Source organism: Tamandua tetradactyla, chromosome 9 (assembly GCF_023851605.1).
Source record: "Tamandua tetradactyla isolate mTamTet1 chromosome 9, mTamTet1.pri, whole genome shotgun sequence".
NCBI lineage: Eukaryota > Metazoa > Chordata > Mammalia > Pilosa > Myrmecophagidae > Tamandua > Tamandua tetradactyla.
The window spans coordinates 80,775,509-80,802,230 of NC_135335.1; the positions used below are offsets into that span (position 1 = coordinate 80,775,509).

Consider the following 26,722-nt stretch of genomic DNA (forward strand, 5'->3'; position numbering starts at 1 on the left):
CCTTGTTTGTTTGCATAAGTAGATGATTCCATAATGAATTTTAATCAATCCCTTCCCACTCCTGAATTCCACATCCATAGGTATCATCAAGACGGCTTTGCTCAACATGGATCGAGAAAACAGGGAGCAGTACCAAGTAGTGATTCAAGCCAAGGACATGGGCGGCCAGATGGGGGGACTATCAGGGACCACCACAGTGAACATCACGCTGACCGACGTCAACGACAATCCGCCTCGATTTCCCCAGAGTAGGAACACTTGGTTGAATGCATTTTTCTGGTGCAGTTTTATAAACTTCTAACTTTAAGAATGGCATTGGCTGTCCATTGTTGTTATTGTCAAAGCTAATGAACTTAGTAAGAACCAGCACTTTTTTTAAAAAAATGAGATTAAGACAATGCCTATGCTCAGTAAATGTGAACATTAATGTTCTCGTATTGGTAATTTAGCTGAGCTCTCTCTGGTGTGGTGGTTGTTCTGCAGGCAACACCATTGCTTTCTTTTTCCTTATTAAAAAAACTACTACAGACATAAATGTGCAGAACATATGTATGCAAGCCTGCTGCTATTTGTTAGGAAAATCTGACTTACTGTTTTGTGAATTTAATCAGGCATGTAATCTCTTTTAAATCTTCACAAAGCTTTATAAATAGATGGTTTATCATGTTACTATTTCCAAAAATACAAGTGCAGAAATGGCAATGTACTTAGCTCATTAGTAATCATAAATGATTTTCTGTATTATGGTTAATTGATATACAAAAGTCATTTCTAAAAATATTAACTTTCACGGTTAGATAGGAAGGAATTAAAAAGGGGGAAAGCTTTCATGAATGGCCATTTTGAATTAAGCACTACACTGGGCCATTTCACGTGGAAAAGCCAAAGTTGGAAATGGTTTTAGTATGATTTTTCTTCTAGGAATAAAATCTCTTTCCTGACCATGATCTCCTGAGAAAGTTACCTCGATTGTGTCTTCCAAGAAAGATGAGCTGGCCATAATTAAATAGAAGACCCTCCCAGTGATGATATTTTTAAGAGATAGTCAGCCAAGGGTGGTGTGACAGTGGCTCAGCAGGCAGAGTTCTCGCCTGCCATGTCAGAGACCAGGGTTCGATTCCCAGCACCTGCCCATGAAAAAAAAAAAAAAAATAGTCAGCTAAAATGGGCCTTTTTTAGAATGGATATGCATGTGATCAGTAGGAAATAGTTTTATTTTAAGGTTGGAAAATAACGTTTTTTTCCAAAATTATTTACATCAATGTTTGGCAAAATGTAATGGATGAGAGTAGAAGAAATTGTATTTTCCCTGTTTCAGTTTTTGGTTCAAGGTACACATTGGCCAAGCCAATCTAAATTGAAACCCACATGGAATCTCCTTAAACTAATTTTGCAACATGAGGACATAAGAAATATATATATATATTCAATATACGTCTGCGTTTGTGATGTTGATACAAATACAGGAGAAACCTACGCATAGAAAAATTTTGTAATAAAATTTGACAGAAAGAATCAGCCAAAAGAAACCAAAATGAGGAGCTTTATCACTCAATGCATTTATTTATGTCCCTAACTCTACAATTAGATCCAGCTCTGCGAATGGGTAAAAGAATGCCTGCTTGGGTGCCTTCTCCAAACTGCAGTAACTTATTTCTGCTTTCACTTGTTATTAGCAGGGAAAGAAAGAACTCCTTTAAAGAATACCTAATAATTGGCTTATAGTCACGGTGGAGGTTAAATGCTTTTCTTCCTTCTGTTAGGAAGGTTTGAAACTTAACAGGAAGGTTTGAAGCTTCCTTTGCCTTCCTCTAGCCATTCAGTCATGCCCACAATCACACCGTACGCTTTGAAGCTTCTTTACAGGACAGGAAAAGCATGCAGAGAGACGGGTCATGAGATGGAAAAAATATTCCTAACACTCATGAAAGCAAAGATGTTAGGAGAATGGGGTACCAGTCATTATTTTGAGACAAGCATGTTTCTGCCTGCACACCTAGTAATATCTGAAAAAACTGTAGGAAAAAATGCTTTTGTTATGTTGGAATATGAGTAGTCTATCATTGGATTGTATCTGTGCTGATAAATAGGTACATACCAGTTTAAAACCCCTGAATCTTCTCCACCGGCTACACCAATTGGGAGAATCAAAGCCAGCGACGCTGATGTGGGAGAAAACGCGGAAATTGAATACAGCATCACAGATGGAGAGGGATTGGACATGTTTGATGTCATCACCGACCAACAAACCCAGGAAGGGATCATAACTGTCAAAAAGGTGATGCTGCTTCTTACATACCATACAAATGAGTGCATTTATTTTTCTCTGATTCCCAAGCTACCAAAGGCAATTACATCTAACAGGAACATTCCATTATATTCTTATCTTTCTAGTTATTAAAGGAAAACATTGATTCTAATTACATAGAGATCTCTTTGGTTGGCTTTTCTAGGTCCAAAATAATTGTATAGGTTAGTTAATTCCATATTTTCAATAAATGTGTGTTAAGAACCCCCTAAGGAAATAAATAATATAAACAAATGATATACATACAGATATCTAAAGTAAATACTAAAAATGAATGATAAATAAGTAAGCAGTACCAGACAGTATACTCCGTGCTGGGAGTGCAACGGCTCATATATGAGGATGGTTTCAGCCTTCATGGAAACTCTAATCTAGTGGAGAAAAGAGAGAAAGAAACAAGTAAATACGAAAATAAATGTATAGCTACATTGTGTGATACATGCAATAATCAAAATGAACTGAAGTAGAGAAAGAGGACATGTAAAGACTGAATTTATCAATACTCACAAAAATAAAGTAACACAAATTTCTAACAACCTCTATAACTATTTTTGGGACACACAGTAATGATAAATTTATTGTGTTCTGAATTCCTATTTTTCCCCTTCTGTACTTATTCATTGTTTACTATATCCCTCTCAAATTGACTAGAGTCTCAGAGCACTATACAAAACATGGCAAAAATTTAAAAGCAATAATTATTGTCCATCCAGGCCAAACATGATATTCATGTTGGTTAAATTTTTTAATGATTTTCCTTTCATCATGTAATATTTTCCCTCTCCTTTCACACACTATTTTGTCTGTTGGTAAATATGAGCAAGTCTGGATGTCAATATCAATAATTTTCTTCTCTTAGGCTTTGGGTTACATGTCTTAATATCTGGAAATACAATAAAACATGTTTAAGTGACACTGAGGCCAGTGTTTTATACTATAATATAATTAGGAAGCCCATTAGTGTACATTAACCTTTTTAATTTTCCCAGTGTCTGATCAGATTCAAGCTGAAATTTTGCCTAGCAGACAAAATCACATTCACTAACATCCTGATTAATTGTGTTTCTAGTGAGTCTTGTCATATTATCATCTAAAACTAAAAGTCAGCAATAAGCATTTGCATTTGCTGTGTCTCCAGAAGCAGAGATACTTTTTCTAAAGACCTTTGACAGAAATGATCATTACTTTCTTTGGCAAATAATTAGCCCAATGCCCTTATCAGGATAACATTTGGGATACTTTCTCTTCTCATGCAAAAAAAAAAAAACATCTTTTTTTCTATTATATTTGAATGAAGGAAAGGAAATGATGATGCAAACCTATGGTTCTCAGTTCTGGCTACACATTAGGATGACTGGGGGCGGGGGGAGGGAAAAGTAAAGGCTCACATCCCACCCTAGATATTCCGGTTTCATGGTTTAGAAACCAGGGACTGGTTTAGAAATCAGGACTGACATTGGCAAGTTTTGAACACTTCTTACGTGGTTCCTGTCCAGGTTGAATGGGAGAACATCTGACATCATGTAATAATGTACTGCACATTTGCTGCATTGCTCTGGCACAACCCCCATCATCAAATACAAGGCTTTAAAAACAACCAAAAAAAAAAAAGGTCTGTAACAGGCTTCCCTCTCCTGCTCTGTCCAGTGCCCTGCCTGAGCCCTTGCTTCAAGTCAAAAGGGGCCATAGAGCCATTCGCATCAGGGCCATGTGCCAACTGAACTCCTTTGCAGACTCCATCTAAGCTCCCTTATTGTTAAGGTGTGGAAAGAAATGGTTACCTTATCTTTTATACCTGTCCCCAATTTCACCCTAATTTCTCTGAGCAAAATGATCGCATTCACTAATCAGTGATTTGCACTAAAAAAAAAGTTCATGTCTTGACTAACGTCTTCCTGCTGTCTTGGCTGCTTTAAATATATCCCTTTTCCCTATAAGCTTTTGGATTTTGAAAAGAAGAAAGTGTACACCCTCAAAGTGGAAGCTTCCAATCCTCACGTCGAACCCCGTTTTCTCTACCTGGGCCCATTCAAAGACGCAGCCACGGTTAGAATTACGGTGGAGGATGTGGACGAGCCTCCTGTCTTCAGCAAACTGGCCTACGTCCTACAAATAAGAGAAGATGCTCAGATAAACACGACAATAGGCTCTGTCACAGCCCAAGATCCAGACGCCGCCAGGAATCCTGTCAAGTAAGAACATATCTGTGACATGGCTTATTTATAGGCTTCAGTCGATTTATATTCAAAGATCACTCTGCAAGTTTGAAATGCTGAATCTCTTTTTTTCCAATTAGTTCTGTTTTCCTGAAAAATATGCTAAAAAGCACCTAAATTGTCCTTGCTCACTACATGAATATTATTTCAGAAGGAACACAATCCTAAAAAAGCACAAAATGCAAATTAAAATAAAAATGAGCTGTAAGGAGTTTACTGCTTACATAGAAATAGCATAAGGTAAAACAGATGAATGGCCTGGGATTTTTTTTAATTTGTCAAAGAGTGGTGTGGAGGAAATGTCAAGGTTTTTAACAAGCAAGGCACTAGGCATGAAAGTCTGTATTTCAAGGTGGAGGAACTTTCATGTAACATTTAGAGGCAGAATTATGTTCCATTTGGGTACATAATTTTTTTGTATTGCAGTCTTGGATAAAAACAAGAGTTGTCTCACCATATATGTCTATGAAATCCTGGGGAAATTAATAGAACTACATCAAAATTTATACTCTGAAAGGAAACTCTATTTTCCTTATGCTGTCTTTGCACCTTAGTTGTAAATCATATTGCAATAAGCCTCATGACTCTTTAGGACCAATGATACTTCAGTATTCTAGAATCTTATCATAAAAACACCAGAGTCACCCAACCTCCAGCCTTCAGCCAGGGGTTTGATTTGCTAAATGAGAAAAATGCTAAGCCAGAATATCATTATGTAAATTATTCCCTATAAATAAAGTAAACAGCTTGAGAAACTTCCAGAACTCTTGTCAGGCCATCGACACATATATTCTGGGCATCTTGCATGTGCAATGAATGTTCTAGGCACTAGGGTTATTGCAGAGAATAATACGAAGTCTTGAATTCAAGGGCCTTATATTATAAACAGGGCAGACAGATAATAAACATACAAATATATATATAATATAATATGTCAAGTGTCAATAAATTCTAAGCATAAAAATAAAACAAAGTATGGGAACAAAGAATATTAAGATGCTATTTCAGATGCTATGGTCATACATGGCTGGCTTATCCTCAGTGGTGGGGAGTCAAGCAGAGATTTGAATGAAATGAGGCAGTAAACTGAGCCTGGTATCACTGCACCCTATATCTGGGAAGAACATTCCAAGAAGAGGGAAAAGCAAGAGTAATGTCCAAAAGCAGAGCATGCTTGGCATTCTCAGGGAGCAGCAGGGAAGCTGGTGAAGCTCCAGAAAGTAAGTGAGGGAGAGTGGTAAATTATGAGACAAGTAGGTTTGGTGTGGATTTTGAGATGGCAGCTCATACTGAGTTTTGTTGGGCTTAGTAAAGACTGGATTCTATTCTGATTGAGATGAGAAGACTTTGGGGAGCCTCGAGTGGAAGAGCTATATAATCCAAAGCTATATTTAAAAGGATCACACTGGCTGCTGCATGGAGAATATTATTGCAGATAAAAGAATTTGGCACTGTAAAGCAGTCATTTTCTAACCTTTTCACCATTGAGCTCTATGTTCAACTGAAACCTTATGACAAGCCCCACATATAAAATGCAAAAATGCCTGACTTACTTACAGGGAATAATTTTTAGTCATTGGAAAAATGGAGGCTGTTATTTTACCATTCTACTGAAATATCTATCCATGGATACCTTCAACTGGACTTTGGTAAACCCAAGGTAGCAACATGTGAGCGCCACAGATTAAGTGCCCTTCCATGTACACTTAGTATCATTAATAAGAAAAATGAATGATGGCTTTCACTTATATGGCACAAATAGCTCTCAGTACTTTCACAACTCTTCTCTGATACGGAGTTTGTTCTAACTGCACAAAGAAACTATCTCAACAAGTCAGTGTCATGTCTAACTCATAAGCATTAATACTAGAAATTTACAAATATGAACATTTGAATCCTTTTTGGATAGTTCAACACATTTTTTCATAAAAGAAGTAATGTTTTCTGGGAATTTAGGCTCTATTTCTACATTTATATTAATTTTCAATAAAGAATACCATTTTTACCATCGACATTATTGTTACTTTTAATAAAGGGAAGCAGTTTTCTGATCAGCCCGGGTTGGCTGTCCACTAATTTTGAAGTTATTTCTGCAAGCCTTCCCTTCACCCATCTTGATTTGCTATATAAATACAGATTTAGGGATAGAAATAGACATAGATATATTGATGTATAAATGTACATTTCAGTAATACGTTTTATAGGATAATATTGATTCTTACCTTAGAAAAGTATATCCATACCCAGTTTTTGTTTATTCAAGGCATAATTATTGAGCAACTTAAGTGCCTAACAGTATGCTAGATGCACAATTAAACCTAGAGAATTCTTACCCCAAACACTGATGTAGTATCATGCAGGCACAAATCTAATTTTTTAATCACATAAAATAATTTTCTTACAATAACTTTAGCACAAATGCTTGATTTCCATGAAGAGTTTCATAAAATGCTGCTATCAACACACATTATGAAACATTCACCTCCAAATACCCTCCTTTCCTAACTCACAAATCTTCCTCATTTGAACATACATTAGAAGACAGATTATTAAATCACAGAATACATAAAAGTCCTGGGGAAAAAAAAGACAGTTACCTAGCAGAATGATCTGCTAATCATCACGAGATTGATCATCTTCCTTCTCAGTGATGTCTTCTACAATTAAGGTAACTGGAAGGTAGGTAGCCATGAAATAAATTGAAATTACTTTGGAGAGATCAAAAACAAAAACAATAAGGTTTAGGGTACAAGCATCTTTCCTGAGCAACATAGCCCTTTTAGGGTTTCTACTAATTTTTAAATCTCCCAATTAAAGGGAAAAAATACAGTTTCATATTTCCTAGATAGTCGCTTTTTCTTTAAAATAAAAAACTGCCTTCAACTAAAATTCCTTACTCTTTGCCTATATTTTGATGCTTGATGAGAATATATGATTACTTGTAAAACTTAAAACTATGGCAGGAGGAAAAGAGCCAAAGAACAAGAAAAGTTTACTGTCATATATAATTGTAACAGATTAAAAAAGCAATAAGCAGCATGTCTTAAGCTTGACATTTTTCATGAGGAAAAAATGTGTTTGTAGATAATTATTGAATTTCTTATAAAGTCTCTGAATCTTGAGAATTTCCTTTTGGTAATTAATTTTATGCTTTAAATATTTATCATTGTCAAATTAAAAATAAAGGATGATGGTCAAGTAAGTTCAAAGTTGTTGCCCAAATTCTTAATAAATGTGGATTTATGACACAAATGGAGTAACAATAACTATTTCATTTATTTCAACCATTTTGATAATAAAAATATCAGGTTTATATAAGCTGAAACTAAAAATCAAACCTTACTTTATATACATATATATGTATATAACTCTCAGTACTTTTATATATATATATATCCTTTGCAAATGTCATTAATTCTCTTTAAAGTCAGTTTTAAATAACCTGAAATAATTGACTGACTATGTTATTTTGGGCCCCACTAAATGACAAAAAATAATTCTATGAAGATAAAATATACTGTTCATTATAATTCACTAATTATATTTTAAATCACCATAATTAATTGAAATAGAATCTTGGGCATGATACACTATTGCAAGTTAGCAACAAGGGTTTACTTTTCTTAGAGCATCCAACTACAATATAAATTTTGAGAATCAGCTTGCCATGGGTAATTTTTTGTTCCTAATGGCAAAAATTCCTCTGAATTTTCTTTTAATGCATCACGCCCCCAAAACAGTGTGCATATATACACATACTGCTTCCCCTATGCAACTATTCCAATAACTAGCAATAAATTTATAAATAAGATAACATTTCCCCAAATATAGTAATCTTCCATCAATTTTAGTGTTGAAGTCTCTCCTTTGATTTCTGCAATGCACTCTGGGTGTTCTTTGACTTTCTCCAAATGTCCTTTCCTATACGTTTACTGAATTTCTATTCTATACTAAGTACTATTTTAGAAATTAGAATTTCTATTCTTTCATTATTCCTTAGTGTTTTTCTCCCTTCCTAGGCAGTTAAGTGGGAAATCTTGGTTTCAAGTCCACATCATTATCTTGAGCTTCAAATTGAAGCTTCAGACTTCCTCCTGGACTTAACTCCTAGTCACCTCAGCCTTAACATGTCAAAAATGGAATTTATGATTTTCCTCAATCTTGAGTACAAATCCTGTTGTCAATCCTCCACTGTCAGTTGGTGATAGCATTGTCCAACCCTTTTTCTCCATGCAACTTCAGTGATCTTTGGTAAACATGATTTACATTGGGACACTCCCTGATTAAAACCCTTCAATAGATTTATACTGCACTTCGAATAAATCCCAACTCCTTACCATGGGCAGCCCATCCTTCTACAGTCTGGACTATGGATGCTTCCCCAATCTCATCTCCTATCTGCCTCTCCTATCACTCTATCCTCAAACCACGTTAGCCATCTTTAATATCCTTTAGCATAGCTATTTTTAAAATAAAATGGATGGTAGAAAAATGACACACATATTAAAGTTCTGAGGTTCTAAAAACTTGAGTTAAAATGCAACACTTACTATACACATATATCCAAATTCGCTATAAAAAAGAAACTTTAGTGGTGATTCTCAAAATCATGTACCTGTCTGGTGGGCCCACAATTACGACCTAATTGTAAAGAACCAATTTCTCAGAATATTTTGTCTAATGTTGTTATAGTTATACAAATATGCACTATAGGTAGAAAAAAATCATGTAAGAGGTATTCTGTGAATAGTTTTGGGATATGAGAATAACAGATAAAAATCTTTTCTAAATTCTATTCTGCAATTTCAGGTATTCTGTCGATCGACACACAGATATGGACAGAATATTCAATATCGATTCTGGAAATGGTTCAATTTTTACATCAAAACTTCTTGACCGAGAAACGCTGCTGTGGCACAACATTACGGTGATAGCAACAGAGATCAGTAAGTCCTACCTGATTCCACTGCTGTCCCTGATTGATGAAGTCAGAGTCCCAGCAAGGCCTGATGAAGCACAACTGAAACTCATCACCACGCGGTTATGATGCCACTCCACACACACACTGAGGGAGAGAGCCCTGTAACGATTTGCGATAATGTTTCTTCCAGATATGTGTTGGCTCATTCATAAATGAAGAGGCAACTGCAGAAGTTCTTCAGTTTGGAAATAATAAAATGGGAATGCATCTCTCAAATGAGATTGAATGGGTACTTGTAGGATTTTATTCCAAAACTCGTATAAATAAGAACATCACAGAAGCAGCCAAAAGAAAAGGGACTCACAATCGTGTTAGAAATTGTGTGTGTGTGTTGGGGGAAATCAAGAATATTTTAAAATGTAGAATTGTTTAGAAATTTTTTTGGATATTCATCCTTCAGATTTCTTTAGAATTTCTGTTTTGAAATCTTTAGGATTGAAAGATACAAATTTCCACTTTTTTTTGTGGTAAAGGAAAGTAAGCAATACAAACCACCAAGTGATCAATAAACTGACTTACTATAGCAGTTTTGTTGAAATATAAGGCAGAACAAACTAGTGCCAAAAGAGTACTTAACTTAAAATTACTACACGTAATGAAAATTGTGAAGTGTTCACAAAGTGTAGACTGAAGTACATAAAGAAGATGATCTTTAAAATAATATCTAAAAGTTAAAAGCAATCTTCTAGATTATATCTCATTTTGAGTTCATGTTTTTCATTTTAAAAGTCCTAAACATTTTTAGCTCAGTTTGGATATCTTACAGATGGTATGTTTCAGCTGCATTCTTTGCCAACATAACTCATGAGATATGAAATAGCCAAAGGATATTGGGTGGAATAATAAATAACTAATATGGGCAAAGTGAAGCATTAATTTTTAATAGTGATAAGATACCTTATTATAAATTTGTTAGGTAAGAATTTGCCCTTCAAAATTTATGTGAAGTAACAGATGTGGATGCCAATGACACAGACACTTAAGGTTTTAAAATTATAAAATAATTTCCCACTGAAAAAGTACATTTTTTATAACACGATGAAATTTATTTAATTTTTTTGTGAAGGATCTCATTCCAATTTATGTTTACTGAAGTAGTTAATCCATAATATTTTAACTTTTTCTGATCACCTTAGTGTTTAGTGTCCTGTGGTACAGTAGCATTAGGGAATTTGTGCATGAATGAGAATGAAAAAGCATAATCTAAAGGTGATTGGTGCTCAAAATATGAATGCAGGGTTCTCTCTCTTTGGCATGTTGCAGATAATCCAAAGCAAAGCAGCCGAGTACCTCTATATATAAAAGTTCTAGATGTCAATGACAATGCCCCAGAATTTGCTGAATTCTATGAAACCTTTGTTTGTGAAAAAGTGAAAGCAGAGCAGGTGAGTTTCTTAAGAAAATACATTCAAATTTAGAATGTCAGATAAATTTAGATCTTCTAATAATTAAGTTGATACACAGAGCTGAGGGCTAGTGTTGAATTATCTATGAAGTGAATGCTAAGGAAATTAATACTATAAACAAGAACCAGGGTGAACGTTTAACTTGTAAAAGAGAACAAACAGTTTTTAAGAACTTGGAAGTTCATTCCCTAAAAGACTGACACTGACTGCAAATCAGTCTTAGGTTTTCTTTGAAATAGATTAGTCACAGCTTTATTGGGGAAAGATAGTTTTAATTACCATGTATACTTGAAAGTCATAACTAGTATATATTTTACAATAACTATAATCCATATTTACTTGTTTATATTGTGAATAATATGAATACTATGTGAATAATATAAATCCATAAAGGTTTTTTGCTGTTTTTCACATTTGTCCCCATTGGAAATAGGTCTTTGCTGCCAGTGATACAAAAATTATGTGACAGTTTGTCATAATGGAAGTATCTCGTTAAAGTACATGTTAAAGTGGGTAGCTAAAGTTGCTGCTTTTTTTTTTTTTTTTACATGGGCAGGCACCCGGAATCGAACCCGGGTCCTCTGGCATGGCAGGTGAGCATTCTTGCTTGCTGAGCCACAGTGGCCCGCCCAAGTTACTGCATTTTATATACTCATTTTCTTAACATTTTTCAAAGTAAATAGCTTACACATACGCCAAGACTGCATTTCTTAACAGGCTGTCCAAAGTGTGCTTCCATTTTAAGTTGTACTGTTGTCACAGACCATTGATATGTACAGTTTTGTATCATTCCTAGGGCAGTGCTTCTCATCCATGGGTAATTTTGTCCTTCGGAGGGCATTTGGCCATGTCTGAACACACTTTCAATTGTCACAACTGGGAGAGAGCTACTGGTATCTAGAGGGTAGAGGCCAAGGGCGCTGCTAACAATCCCACAATGCATGGGCCAGCCCTCCCAACAAAGAATTATCCCCTACTCTAAGGGGTCTAACACCAGATCTCTGAATAGGTTGGATTCGTTGAAATTTTTTAAAGGCTGTCTTGTCTTTTTTTTATTAGTAGTATTTAAAATTAAAAAATCATTTAGTCGAGAACTGTACTGCAAAAATGTAAGAAACACTTTTGAGGTAGCAAAATGTTAGAGCCTTTATGTTTTGTTTTGTTTTGTTTTTAATTTTAGTTGATACAGACCCTCCGTGCCATTGACAAAGACGATCCTTACAGCGGGCACCAATTCTCATTCTCTTTGGCCCCCGAAGCAGCCAGTGGCTCAAACTTTACCATTCAAGACAACAGAGGTAAATGAGCCCAAGTTACCTTCTGTGTCTATAGCTCCGCATCCGTCTTTTCCCTTTTCCCCTTCCCATCCGTTACCACCGGCGTGTTCACATCCATTCACCGCTTTGCTTTCCGCTTCCAGACAACACCGCAGGAATCTTAACACGGAAAAATGGCTACAACAGGCACGAGATGAGCACCTACCTCCTGCCTGTGGTTATTTCGGACAACGACTACCCAGTCCAAAGTAGCACTGGGACAGTGACCGTCCGGGTCTGTGCATGTGACCCCCACGGGAACATGCAGTCCTGCAACGCCGAGGCCCTCATCCACCCCACGGGACTGAGCACGGGGGCTCTGATCGCCATTCTTCTGTGCATCGTGACCCTACTAGGTAAACTGGTTCTCCCTGCGTCCTATCTCCCCACGGTGAGGGGCTCACACTGTCACTGTGACACTGTAGATTTATCCGCCTCCCCGGGTAAGGCATACAGCCTGATCTAGGTGAGTAGAGACCGTATCTGCTGAGATTCCGTGTTGTCCGACCAGGAACTACTTTCTGCTTGAATGACTTCAGCGACTGAGCAGATGTGAAACTTGCCCCTGTCTAATGATTCCTACCCAGGGAATCATTTTCTTTTGTCGATCAGACCCGGAATGAATCTCGGGGGCATGTGAGGGTGATATGTGTGCCCTTTTTTGTTTCATCTGTTGTTTAATATTTAACCTGGCAAACCTTGTTAAATTTTAAAGAGATGAATGCTATCTAGCATGGAGTAGGTGACCAGAGCTCTTTCTACAGAGGTGAAGTCTAAAGATCAGTGGAAAAAGCAGTATGATGACCTTTTCTCCCTCTTTCACACAGCAAAATAAATGCTAAGAAATTTTCTTTTACCAGCAAATTTATTGTGATCTACCTATTTAAATGACTGCCTTATTAACATTAACCTGTGGTTGCCACATACCTAATGTCTATTATTTCACAGGTTCTCTGTAATATCTAACATCTGTGACAAAAGAAATAAATCTGGGACCCGCAAGAAATAAATGTAATAATAGAGGAAATCAATAATGATTCAAGTGAAATTTTTATTCTAATTTAAGCACACGAGTAGAGCTCAAATTTCTGAAAAGTTCTGTCCATGATTCTTCATGAACTAAGGAATCAAATGTTAACTATTACAGCCCTTACAAAAGTAAAAGCAAGATTTGAAAAACTTACCTACATAATGAAAGGTAAATATATATATATATATAAGAAAAGTAAGGAGCCAGAGTTAACCCGGATTACATGGGGCCGGGGTGGGGATAACATATAATGGCTTTGAGGAGAGCAAAGATCCTACATCTCTCCAGGAACAGAATACCTAGGGATCCCTGCTGAAGACCTTCCAAATCAAGTCTGCTAATTATAACAGAAGCTTCGAAAGTGAACTACAGAACTGTGATTCTCTTTGTCAACTAAGATTTGGAGAAAGTATTTTAAGCTATGAGGATAAATAAAAACTGACAGTGTGCAAAGACAAATCAGTGTTTCTAATGGTGTGAGTCTGTAAAAATTATTTTGGAAGAAAGGGATATGAAAATTCCTTTTGATCAAAAAAGTTAATTTTAGAAGCTCTGGGTTGGCAGAGCTGGTCTCAGGTAGTATTCCAAGGGTTTTCATGGCATTCTACTTCTTTTCTTCCCTCATCATCTACTCAGTCCTCCTCCTCCTTTCCTTCCTTCCAACTCTCTTACTTCATCTGCCCTTTTTGTTTCCCTTCTCCAGTGAATTTGCTGTCTCCTCAGCACTCCTAATTTGCCTTGCTGCCTCCCACATTTTGTCTCATCTCTTTGGAGTTCTGTACCTAATAAAGAAGAAAAAATGGTATTTAACCTTTACTAGGCTCACACTGTGAGCTAGACACCATGCAAAGTGCTTAACAGATGTTTTTCTTGCCCCTCAAAATCATCTGGTATATATTTACCTGCATCTTAAGTGTGAAAACTGAGGCCCCACCATGTTTAATCATATACCCAATATATTACAAACATGGTAAGCTTAAAGTTCCAAACCCATGTCTTCACTCCCAAGAAGCTTGGCGCTTCCACACCCTACCTTACCTCCTTTATGAGCTTGTAGAATGTTGGGCAATTCCCAGGCTGAAAGAGAACCCAAGCTCAAGAGACAATCAAAGAAAGTTGGGGCAAAACTGAGAGCTTTTTTTTTCAAAAGGAAAGCCACATTGATAAAGGAGAAAATCTGGAATCAAGATAGTGGATCATATAATACCTGGTATTTTACAAAATAAAGCAACACTAAAAGCAACTGCTACATCTCTTCTCTCTATGGTGCTGTTTTAGTTTTGTAGCTGCTAAAACAAATATCATACAATTGGGTTGCCCTAACACAGGCATTTATTTGTTCATAAGTTTCAGTGACAAGAAGGCTTGGTTCCTCTAGGGGTTGGTATCTGGTATCTTCTGGCTGGCTACCAACTTTGGGGTTCCTTGGCTTTTCCATCACATGACAATGCACATGGTGGTGTCTTCTCTTTTTCTCTTCTATGTCCCACTGACCTCCAGCTTCTGGCTGCCTCCCATGGTTTTTCCCTCTACATGTCCAATTTTCTTTGCTTATAAAGACCTCAGCCATATTGGATTAAGGCCCATCTCCATTCAGTTTGGGCACACCTTAATTAATAAGGTCCTGTTTGCAAATGGGTTCATGCCCACAGAACCAGGGGTTAGAACCTAAACATGCTGTTTTAGTTTGCTAATGCTGCCGGAAATGCAATATGCCAGAAATGGTTGACTTTTATAAAGGGAATTTATTAAGTTACAAGTTCACAGTTCTAAGGCCATAAAAGTGTCCAAAGTAAGGCATCCAGAGAAAGATACCTTGACTCAAGAAAGGGTCGATGACCTCCAGAGTTTCTCTGTCAGCTGGGAAGGTACTTCGCGGACATCTGTTAGCTTTCTCTCCTGATTTCTCAAATGACTTCCTTGTAGATATTTTCTTTCTGCATCTCTAAACATTTCTCTCTGTATCGAATCTGAAACTTTTCCAAAAATGGTTCCCTCTTAAAGAACTCTGGTAAGTGGATTAAGACCCATCTTAAATGGGTGGAGAAACATCTCCATGGAAACCACCTAATCAAAAGGCCTCACCCACAATTGGGTCAGCCGCATCTCCATGGAAACAACTTAATCAAAAAGATCCTGCCCAAACAATAAATCTGCCCCTGCAAGATTGGCCTGGGAAGAAGAACATGGCTTTTCTGATGTGCACAATAGCCTCAAACAAGCACTCACGCCTTTTGTGGGTGCATGATTCAGTTTCCAATAGGCGCCTTAGCATTTACAAAGCTTTCACATTTATTAACTCATTCCTGAAAACACTAGGCACTAAATGGTTAGTTCTCTTTACAGATAAGGAAACAGATTTACAAGGGTCAAATCACTTAAATTAACCTAAGTTTTCTCATTTCAATGCCCTGTTACCTTCTAGACTTACGATGACATTTGCACACCAATTTGTCCAAGTTTTTTCTCTCCCTTCCCTGCTCTAGTCCAAAAAAAAAAAAAAAGGAGCAAACCCTCTACTGCCCTTTAAGGGTAGAGGAAAAAGAGGAGGCTCTATTACTGGTAAGAGCATCTCATCAGAGGTTTACTTTCTCAGAATGGTTTTCCTCCATGTAATCATGTTTTCAGTTTATAGAAGTTAGCATTGAGAAAGATCCCCTTTTCAGACAATTGTATTCTCAAGACATTCTGTTCAGATATTCCTGGAGCTAAATAAAAGGAAAAGATAAAGGCAGTTTTAACTGTGGAAGAATTAAGACATGAATAAATGTCTCCAAATTACTGTGAACTCTCTTTTCTAGACAAATGTACTTTCAAGAAATCTCTTCAGATGTTCAGAGGACAAATATAATAGATATAAGTAATTTAAGCTGTGGAAGAATTAGGATGTGACAAATGCCTGCTATCTTGCCTTAAATTACTGAATGAACCCATGTTCATCAGAATTTAATCCCTTGAGAGTTGACTCGAATCTGTTAGGTAATCCGAAAGGCTGCCCTTAGTTACGGCCATGTGTTTTGTGAAACCACATCCGCGGTCACGCTGGAAACAGCAGGAAGGGTAGATCATGGGTAGCCCTCTGCCCTCACCCTGCTCACTTAGGGAAAAGGTGAAAAGCTTAGGGAAACCTTCAAGGTTCTGAAGAATTGCTATGCCTCTTTTCCTCTGGTCTGGCCGCAGGGTCCACCTGGCTATTCCTCAAACACTCAAGGCACACTCCACCCAAGGGCCTTTCCTCTAGCTCTGTCCTCTGCTGTGAACACACTTTGCCAGACAGCACCTTGGATACTTCCTCATGTCTTTGCTCAAATGTCAATCCTCGATGATGCAAACCAACCCCCTACAAAACATGCACAGTCCCCTAAACATACACAGAGGCACTTCCCATCCTCCTTACTCTGCCCTACTTTTTCCTATCTATATAGCATTTATCAGCTTCTGAGAATCATCTTATTATACTCATTGTTTATTTTCTGTGTCCATTTCTCCTGACTCTATTAGTACAGAACTCCTTTTTTTTTTCATTGATAAATCTCAAGCACAGAGAAGGCACTCAAGTATTTATTGAATGAATGAGTAGCCCAAATGAACATGACAACCGAGGCATCAAAATACTCTCTGGCAGCAAAAGAGAGTGTGTAAAATTATACAACAATGCACTTGAAAATGGCAAATTGCACTTCCTTTAGAAATATTCTATAATAGCAACCCTGCTTCAGAGCATGGTAACTAAGAGTTTGGGTTTTTTAGTCTGATGAACCCAGACTTGAATTCTTATCCTTGTGGTATCGCTAAACCTCACTTCTCTCTTACATAAAATAGGATTGTAATAACGGTGTCTACTTTGTAGAGTTATTAACATAACTAAATAAGATTCAGTATGTAAAGTGCTTAGCACAGTGTCTGGCACACAGAAAGTTCTCATGAGATATAATAAATTATTATTACGAATACTGTTAATGCCTGAAATTTTAATATACAGACTCATGGACGTGTGCATATCCATTATTACTAAAGTAGATATACAAACCCAATGAAAAGCCATTATTCTTCTAACTCTTCGAATTCAATTTTCACAGCTCATAAAAACTGAACCATGCTCTGGATGAGAGAGTAAAGAGATATAATTGGTACTGCTTGTACAAACCCACTGAAGCCCCACATTTAGTTGCCTGGATGCTTGCTTTCTCTCTGAAATGTCCCTGTCTTTATTTTTCTACCCATATGTCCATTCGTAAATATCTTTCCCTACAGGTAGCCAGCTGTGTCCTACCTAAGCATCAAGAAACAAGATAAGCCATTTAAATACTATTCTTTCTTTGTCCCTAATATGAATCAGAAGGGAAAAATCAAAAGAATGCACATTCTGGGTACCGAATTTAGAGATCATGAACCTTTGAAAAATAACAGAAATTCTCACTTCAATGTGTTTTTCCTCTTTTACTCAAAACAGAAACAATTTGGTACATGTATAATAACCTGCCCCCTTCAAATTAGCTCATCTTGAGGTCCCAAGTGGTTTTTAAAAATTTTATCTAGGTGTCTCCAGGTATTATCTGTAATAATACTCATTTCTTTATAGAAAAATATGCACACATTCAAATGTCTCCTTTGGGTTTGAAACTAATTTTGCACTTTTCTTGGCAGGGGCTGGGGGGGTGGTTAGGAAGAAGGCATAGTGCAAAAGTTATTTTAGATGTGTAGTTATGCAAACCTTTCAACACATCCGCAAAGGTGCCAGCCTTGTCCTTATACCCAGTTTCAGAGCATTTTAGGTGTTCGGCATAATTTGCACTCTTGCTGCAGTACTTTCACTGAAGTTGAGCTTAAAAAAAAAAAAAAAATGTTTTCCTTACCCTGAAACTAGTTCGCCATTTCAAAGCAAAAAGGAACTACTGACAAAAATCTGATGGTGTTTTATCCTCAACTTAAATAGTAACCCTCTTTCAAATATTTACTCCGTCTGGGGGGTTCTGGTTTGAGCGTGTATAGAGGCAAGTATACCCCCTTAAGGAGATAAAATTTCAAGTCTGCAGTTTCCTGGACAAACTTTTAAAACTTCATATTGGAGCGCTGTATCTCTTCCCGGCGTTCCCTGGGAGGCAAATTAACTTTCCCTTCCCTTTCTGTTTTGTCTCTGCTTCCAGTGACAGTGGTGCTGTTTGCAGCTCTGAGGCGGCAGCGGAAAAAAGAGCCTTTGATCATTTCCAAAGAGGACATCCGAGATAACATCGTCAGTTACAACGATGAGGGTGGCGGAGAGGAGGACACGCAGGCCTTTGATATCGGCACCCTCAGAAATCCTGAAGCCATAGAGGACAGCAAATTACGGAGGGACATTGTGCCCGAAGCCCTTTTCCTACCCCGGCGGACTCCACCAGCTCGCGACAACACTGACGTCAGAGATTTCATTAACCAAAGGTTAAAGGAAAATGACACGGACCCCACTGCCCCGCCGTATGACTCCTTGGCCACCTACGCTTACGAAGGCACTGGCTCGGTCGCAGATTCCTTGAGCTCGCTGGAGTCAGTGACCACGGAAGGAGACCAAAACTATGATTACCTTAGCGAATGGGGCCCTCGATTCAAAAAGCTGGCAGATATGTACGGAGGGGAGGACAGTGATAAAGACTCCTAATCCGCTGCCTTTCTGATTTTCCGATGCCACGCTGAAAGATCTGTGAAGCGGCGATTTCTTTATATCCACTGCTCCGTGAAGGGTCCTTCTGCCCGGCCCATTCTAAGAGTCAATGGCTGCGGTTGTGTGGGTCAAATGTTAGAGACTTTTTTCTAGGACACTTTTATGAGCTTCCAAGGGGCAAAGTTTTATTTTCTAGTGCATCCAGTTTAACCAAGTCAGTCCAACAGGTACCGTGCTAAAGGAGAGGATAAGGAGCAGAATTTTCACCTGTTCTCTTAGGGCAAGTGTGGGAAAACGCTCCTTTCCACTGGCCTGGTCTCTTTACCATGGTTCACTGAGTCAGGCCAGATGGCTGCCCCAACTGTACATTTCACATGCTAATGGGGTAAGAAATTGTGCTTTAATGGTAAAATATATATAATTTTAGTAAAAGAGACGAGGGAGCAATAACCGTGAGACCGTTGTTCCCAGCATATCAGCTCACAAGGAGATAATAAAACTAAATATGGGTGTGTATTTCTGTCACAAGGAATTTCAAATGACATTTACCCATTCTGTTTGGTCTTCAAGAATTTTTCTAGCACCAACCACTATTCAAAACATGGAATCTACCAGTGGATTCTCTTCCTCTTAAGGAATGGAAGCAAATTATATTACAGCATTCAAAAACCACAACAGTTTAGTGAGACTTCATTCCTTGACACCTGTTCAAAATGTATTATACATAAGACGTGCATCACATAAGGGGAGAGGGGAAATGGCTAATAATGTTAAGGAAGGAACTATTTAGCATATTTAAAGTTGTGGTCACCAATTGTATCACAGATCACTTGAAATTATTTCAGCCATCAGTAGGCTAATCGCAAATAAGTCTAATTGTTGGAAAAGTTCCAGAATGAGCTTTTCTAAAACAAATTTTACCTCCTTGCTTGTAGTTTTCACCAGTATTATTCTTATATACTTGAAAGTAGAAATTTGAACTACAATAATTCATATTCTTCAGATACTTTACACAAGATTATTATAAATAAGTTAGATTAAATAAAGCTCAAATCCTGCTCTCAAAGTTTGATGGAGAGGTAAAAGCCAGCCTCATTTAAATCTAATATCCCACCCTTCATGTCTGGGAACATCTATACATTTATGTAACATGAAAGATATAGATGGATGACATTGTGATTGCAGTAAAAATCTACATATTACATGTTTGGAAGATGCTTACAAAAGGAAAACGTGGATCCCTTCAACAAAAGTGGTTAAGATCAAAATTAAAATGATAGATGACTTTCAGAAGCATTCATATGTTTTCATTGTTTTTAACTTTGTTTCCATGACAACTCTGCCATCTTTGTCATTGAACTAGTGATAAAGTAATGGTCTCAAACTACAACAGAAAAGGAACGTAGAATCCATCCAGTCTGTTATTTCTCTAATTATGCAATTAGCATCCTAGTCAGTTATTATCCAGAGGACCCAACAGAACTGAACCAATCCTTTTGGCAGGTTCAAACCCTTCCTTTTATCAGGCTTTTCTAATGATCATTGTCATTAGAGTCTTACACTGTTCAGTGATCAGAAATTTCCAAAGTTACTGTAATGAAAGCAACCTTTTTGTTTTTTGAAAACTTTAAAAGCAGACTGTGTATATAGAATATGTATTTAAAATATGCTGCCTTCATTTGTTAGTCCTAAGGATTTATTTTCAATTAATGTTAATTTTCTACAGATAACCTTAGTGCATTGCCATTTGAGGATAATGTCACATCAGCCATGTTTCCTATTTGGAAACACACTGTTGTTTAGTTAAATTTCAAAATAGGCATATTAGCTAGGAAGTAAAGACAGGACCTTTAAAACAAAAGAAATGCAGTATTTTTAGCTACCTATATTATTCCTTGTGTTGTCCTGAATGATTTTCTATTTTGTAATAGACTGCCCTGTATACTAAGAAGGTTTTTGTGCTTGGGCTATTTCCTGCTTATAAGATTTTCTTTTTCTAGTCCTACACACACACACACACACACACACACACAGGAATGCAAACTAAATGCCACATGAGGGCTTCACTGTAATGAATTGATATGTATCATAGTCACTGGTAAGTTTTGAAAAAAAAAAAGATAACTTAGTAGAGTTAAGTAATAAGAATTAGTTATTTATAGCAATAGAACAGCATCTTAACCACATGATTAATTGTAAAATTAGTGTTCTCTATCCTTATGTGGCATGTCGTTGTAACAAATTGAACTAAGAAAGATAGCCCTGGTTTTTGTTTTTGTTTTTGTTTTGTTTTGTTTCCAAAGGCATCCTCAAAAGGCTTCCTTTTGAACCTTTGGCATTAATTGGAATTTCTGACGGTTGGCTATGGCTGCTTCCAGTATTTAAGGATGTTTTCTTTTTCCTTATGAATGAAAGTAAGTCATACTAGAAAAGAATATTTGAGTTGTGAATAGCAGGGTATTCTATCCTACCCTGGAAATGCCACATTGTATTCAGAACAAGTTACTATGACTACAGAAATAACTGTTTATTATCTTACCGCAAAAGCTGATGATAAGGTTATTTTCCAAGAACTTGGATACTTTTTGAGACTCAGGGTGAATATTTAGCACTAAGGTCCTTCAAATTATCAAATTTGACTCTGATGTCTTCAAAACAATAAGAGCCACCCACAAGGTCTCACTTCCTTCCCACCAATGTATCAACTCAAACACCATTCCTTGTGCATACTTGTCCTTTTATTTTTTTTACATGCTAGAACCCAGACCAAGATTGCTGAAAGAGTGTTGGAGAAAACTAGTTTTCATCTCAGCTGTCACACTGTCTCTTTCTTGATATTAGCTGTTGGTGATGAGAATGATGAAAAGAGAGGGGCGCAAAGTAACATATTACTATTCGCCTGAAGTGCTGAAAAACAAAAATTTGTGGAATACAAGCAGATCGTTTTGTGGGTTGTTTCAAGGATGCGGAGACCTTTCTGAAAATTTTTGTTGCACTCTATTCAAGAAGGAAAATTTTCTTCAAACGACAAAGATGTGTTCAACAATAAGCTGAAAGTCAAAAAACTTTTAGTCATTGGCCATAAAAGATTAAAGCGGGCAGGCCATGGTGGCTCAGCAGGCAAGAATGCTTGCCTGCCATGCCAGAGGACCTGGGTTCAATTCCGGGTGCCTGTCCATGTAAGAAAAAAAAAAAGGGATTAAAGCACCTTGGCCTCATGTCCACTTTCTGTTAAAAGGCCTGGAAACATTCATACTCTAGTAAGTAAAAAAATCAAATGAAAGGGAAAGATAGTTCCACAGAATTATAAGAAAAGGAATCTGGGCATGGCAAATATATATCTGCTTTGTTTTGTCTTTCCTGAAATTTTCTAGCTTTATTGTACGGGTGCATAAAGGGAGGTTCAAATTCAAACTGACTGCATTTTCAGATGGAACAAAACCTGGTAATTCAATTTTAACTCCATATTTCCAAAAGTGTGGCTCACTTTTCATTTTCAGCTCCCAAACAGTGATGCAAAAAGTTTAAAAAAAAAAATAAATCCCCATCTTAGAGGCATCCAAATTTTATGGATCCAAGTTAACTGTAGAATGTTTCCATTACTTACATACTATTGAAGTACGTAAAATTTAGGTGCCCTGATTTGCTGAGCTTTGCCTTTAAAATGACCATTTCAGTGAGATTATTGATATAAAAACTTTGAGTTGGGCACTCCTGGATTCTGTATACTTGAGGTCCATAAAATCCTATGCAGTTGAAAGGAGAGAAAAGAATTGATTCCTGAGAACAAACTAAATGTTTAAATTAGGTGCTCTGTCAGCTAAATTCATTTTCCCCAGGACCAGAACCATCAAATAAGTTCTTTTATCCCTAGTCAGTATATTTGAAGTGATGGAATTACTTTGGAAGAACTCTTTAGAAAGTCATGATTCCCACTATTTTGAAAGGTACTCTCTGTAAAGGATCGTTTTAGTGTAATTTTATTTTTTATATTTTTATCTAGATGACATCTTTTTTGGGTGTGATATTGTGGCAGGGGATTCAAAAATCCAAGCTGCCCATTGTGTTTAAATTAACACTACAACTTGACCTTCTTTATCAGATTATAAGAGTAAAAAGCTTTATCACTTAGTAAATTGGTCTCAGGAAGATGAACTATTTCCTAAGCTCTGACAAGCAGCTTTTTTTTCCGAAGAATATAGAATTCGAGTCTGGTCTCCTTAAAAAATTCAATGACTATTATGGTTGCAGCGTTTTTAATCTCCCTTTGGCATCTTTATGGAATAATTTTCTAAGGGGATAATGCTCTGCTAAATATAAAATACCAGACCTCAACCACGTTTAACATGGAGGCCAATACCCTCTTAGAAAGCAAATACATGGACTCACACACTTACTCAAAGTTAATAAAGAAATAGCTCATTTTTAAAGCCAGAAGTTTATGGTCTCTGCATCGTCAATTTAATTTAAGCATTGCTGAGACAATCTTTAATCTACTCCCCATTTTGTAATACCTGACTTATGAAGCATTTTCATTTTTAAATTGGGGGTGGGGGGAACGTTAGCTCAACAGAGCCAGTAGGAAGATGAAAGTGCCGAAAGGAGGTCAAATGGAAACAAAGGCTATTACCCGCTGTATTTCAGACTGGACTGAGGCACTTAGCCGGAGAGCCACTGGGTTATTAGATTAATTTCAAAAGAGCTTTTACAAGTTGCTTAATTTCATTTTTTTTTTTAAAAACCCACGGACCACGAACTCAAATTTCACCTCAAATGGGGTTAATTTGACAAATGAGGCCTGGACCCAGCCTTGCAGAAAAAGCATTCCACATTTATAATGAGCTCTTGGCCTTCCTTGTGAGACTACATACACTATTTATGTAAATACGTCTGGAGGCACTTCCTGTACGCCTTTAGTTTTCTATGATCTATTCATTTAGTGTTTATTAAAGAATCCCATGTATAGAATTAGTAGGCATTCCGGGGGCATGTTGTGTGGCAAACGTAAAGTCCATCTGCTCGCAAGGGACGTTTCAAACTCACTGTTTTGTTCCGTTGCGATTCTTCTCATTGCTTTGGAAGTAAACAGCGTTATAATAGGCCTTATTAAAAAATGCTATGTGCGTCTTCGGTAGTAGCAGGCTAAGACAATTTGGCATTCTCCTGCTGTGATTTGTGATTTTTAAAGCCAGAAAATAAAAGTTTTGGTATTGTTTGTTTTTAATTAAAAGTACTCGCAGGTATAAATTCAAGCTGCTGCCACCCTTGAAGTTTCACTGGCTGAAGTACTCAGTTCATGTCATTTTCCTCAGTCACATTCGTGTCTCCAGCAACAAGAACGCCTGCTGGAAACAATCACTGCTCAGCATTCATCAACATACCTTGTTAGGGAGATTCTCATAACCTCACAGTTTACATCAGACGGTCTTCTCTGTATTAAAGAACAGGATTGAGACAGTTACCTTTAGCTCAGTGTTGGCCGGGCTTTTTGTTGTAGTCAGATGGCAAATACACACCCCTGGAAATGGTTTCTTTTCTTTTGTTTTGTTTTCTTAGACTTATGAATTTGAAAAGAATGCAATTTAAAAAGTGACTTCTCACAAAGAGTAAATATGCCTTTTGCAAACCAATTTTTGTAACGTTATTTATACGATATTACTTAATAAACTGTTTTTTTCTAACTTGTTTTTATTTTTTTCAATTCTCTCAAACTATTGTTTGTAATTACAGAGACAGACAAATACACCTGCTGAGGCACACGTTATCTTTCTGGATCTGCTGTTTTAATCGCTCAGATAGTTAACTAAAGCCACTTGCTATATAATAATTAGCATGTAAACAATAGCTTCTCCCAGCCAGCAGTATATAATGTTGGCACTGCCCTGCAGGCTTCTTACTGCTGGGACATCAAGAATTATATTGTTATTTATGGAATTGCTGTGTTAAGAAGAAAGCTGTCTAGCCTCATGGTAATTGCTTTGGATAAAACGGGCAGTTCTATATTTTTGCCCATCCCAAATCACCATCCATTATTTCTCTCCCATAAAAAAAACTGTCTATGGATTTCTGATTTAAGAAAGAAAAAACAAGAGCCAGACCAGAGGGAATTAAGAATAAAATCCTTCTAGCATTCTGATTCTATGAGTAAATAAAGAGTTCTTAGTGTATCCAGACCTATAATATTTCACATGCTTGTTCTTTTTTAAGCTGCCTCTTATTTCTACAGAGGGCATTTCATAATTTTTTAACTGGGAGAATTCATAGCTTTGCAAATGAGATTTTCATTTATTCACTCATTTGTTCAAAATATATTAGACACTCCACTGCATTCAATAGTAAGCTAGCTTGTTATATTTTCTCTTCTCCCCAGAAGCTCATGGTCCAGAAGATGGCATGCAAATGTCTTAAGAAATGAAGATAGAAGTGTTCTCAGAGTTTATAGGAAGGAAAACCTGTGTGGGAGGCTTAGGAATTAGTGGGATTGAGATAAAAGAAATTAAAAAAAAAAAAAAAGGCATTCCAGAAAGGATAGCATGGAAAACAGAAAAGAGACAGTTATCTAAGCAATACAATGGATCTGAGCTGAAGTCCCTAGAAGTACCCGGTTTGGAAAAGTCAGGTGACACCAAAACATGGAAGAACACAAATGCCAGATCAGTTGTTTTTATTGTTGTTGTTGTTTAGCTTTTGTTCTTTGCCATTCAGTCTAAAGTTAACTTGGTAGGAAACAGAAACCCATGGAAGGGAATGCTGCAATTAGACATGTACTTTTTGAAGGATATGCACACTGTATAGTATTGTACACAATTGTTCTAGTTTGCTAGCTGCCAGAATGCAATATACCAAAAGCAGAATGGCTTTCAAAAAGCAAAATTTAATAAGTTGCTAGTTTACAGTTCTAAGGCTGAGAAAATGTCCCAATTAAAGCAAGTCTGTAGAAATGGCATCTGGAGAAAGATACCTTGGTTCAAGAAGGCCAACGACGTTCAACATTTCTTTCTCAGCTGGAAGTGCACATGGCAAACATGGCGGCATTTGCGGGCTTTCTCGTGGCTCTACCAAAAAGGGACTCTCTCCAAAATGTTTCCTCTTTTAAAGGATTCCAGTAAGCAACTCCACCTTCAGTGGGTGGAGACACACCTGCATGGAAATCATCTAATCAAAAGTTACCACCCACAATTGGGTGGGTCACATCTTCATGGAAACAATCAAAATGCTCCCACTCAGCAATACTGAATGAGGATCAAAGCGCATGGCTTTTCTGAGGTCCACCACAGATTCAGACCAGCACATTCCACCCTTTGGACCCCAAAAAGACATGTTCTTTCCAAATGCAAATTACATTCATTCCATAACAATATCAGAAAACCTTAAACCTTTCAGTAGCAATACAAATGAAGTACCAAATTAGAGACAGTATAAAATCTCATCGAGTCAGTTACAGGCATGGTCTGTCCTAAGGCAAAATTCTCTCCATTTGCTCTGGACCTTTGAAAACACATAACAAGTTATTTGTTGCCAACATACAAAGGAGGAACATTCATAGGATACATATACACATTTCCATAGGGAGGAAGGAACACAGGGGTCACCGGACACATACAGTTTCGAAAACCTGCAAGGCAAAGTCCATTAGATTTCAAAGTCTGAGAGTCATTTATCCTCAGGGCTTCTGAAAGTGGCAGTCCCACCCTTTCCAAGGGCCTACACAGAGGCTTCCCTCTCTCCGAATACAATCTTGGAGGACACTGGGGAGACCACCTTTTTCTCGGCTCCATCCTCTCCTTGCATTGGGGCTGTACCCGGGCTCGCTGTCATCTCTGG

General features: G+C 37.2%; 1 protein-coding gene and 1 long non-coding RNA gene across 3 annotated transcripts in view; one reads left to right on the plus strand and one right to left on the minus strand.

Moving 5' to 3' along the window:
* CDH6 (cadherin 6) overlaps window positions 1–24,543 on the plus strand; it is a 133,824-nt gene extending 109,281 nt beyond the window's left edge. For both annotated transcript variants that reach the window (XM_077116888.1, XM_077116889.1), the window contains exons 5-12: window positions 81–248; window positions 2,091–2,278; window positions 4,247–4,500; window positions 9,334–9,470; window positions 10,769–10,890; window positions 12,092–12,209; window positions 12,332–12,583; window positions 18,405–24,543. In XM_077116888.1, the coding sequence (XP_076973003.1) occupies window positions 81–248; window positions 2,091–2,278; window positions 4,247–4,500; window positions 9,334–9,470; window positions 10,769–10,890; window positions 12,092–12,209; window positions 12,332–12,583; window positions 18,405–18,895 (1,730 nt within the window). In that variant the 3' untranslated portion in view covers window positions 18,896–24,543. The remainder of the gene's footprint in view (window positions 1–80; window positions 249–2,090; window positions 2,279–4,246; window positions 4,501–9,333; window positions 9,471–10,768; window positions 10,891–12,091; window positions 12,210–12,331; window positions 12,584–18,404) is intronic.
* Window positions 797–19,009, minus strand: LOC143647185 (uncharacterized). The gene is made up of 4 exons (XR_013157900.1): window positions 18,821–19,009; window positions 4,328–4,414; window positions 2,605–2,679; window positions 797–1,127 (listed from the first exon to the last, which is right to left on the minus strand). It is a non-coding gene; the product is annotated as an uncharacterized LOC143647185 (long non-coding RNA).
* Window positions 24,544–26,722: the final 2,179 nt, after the last annotated feature.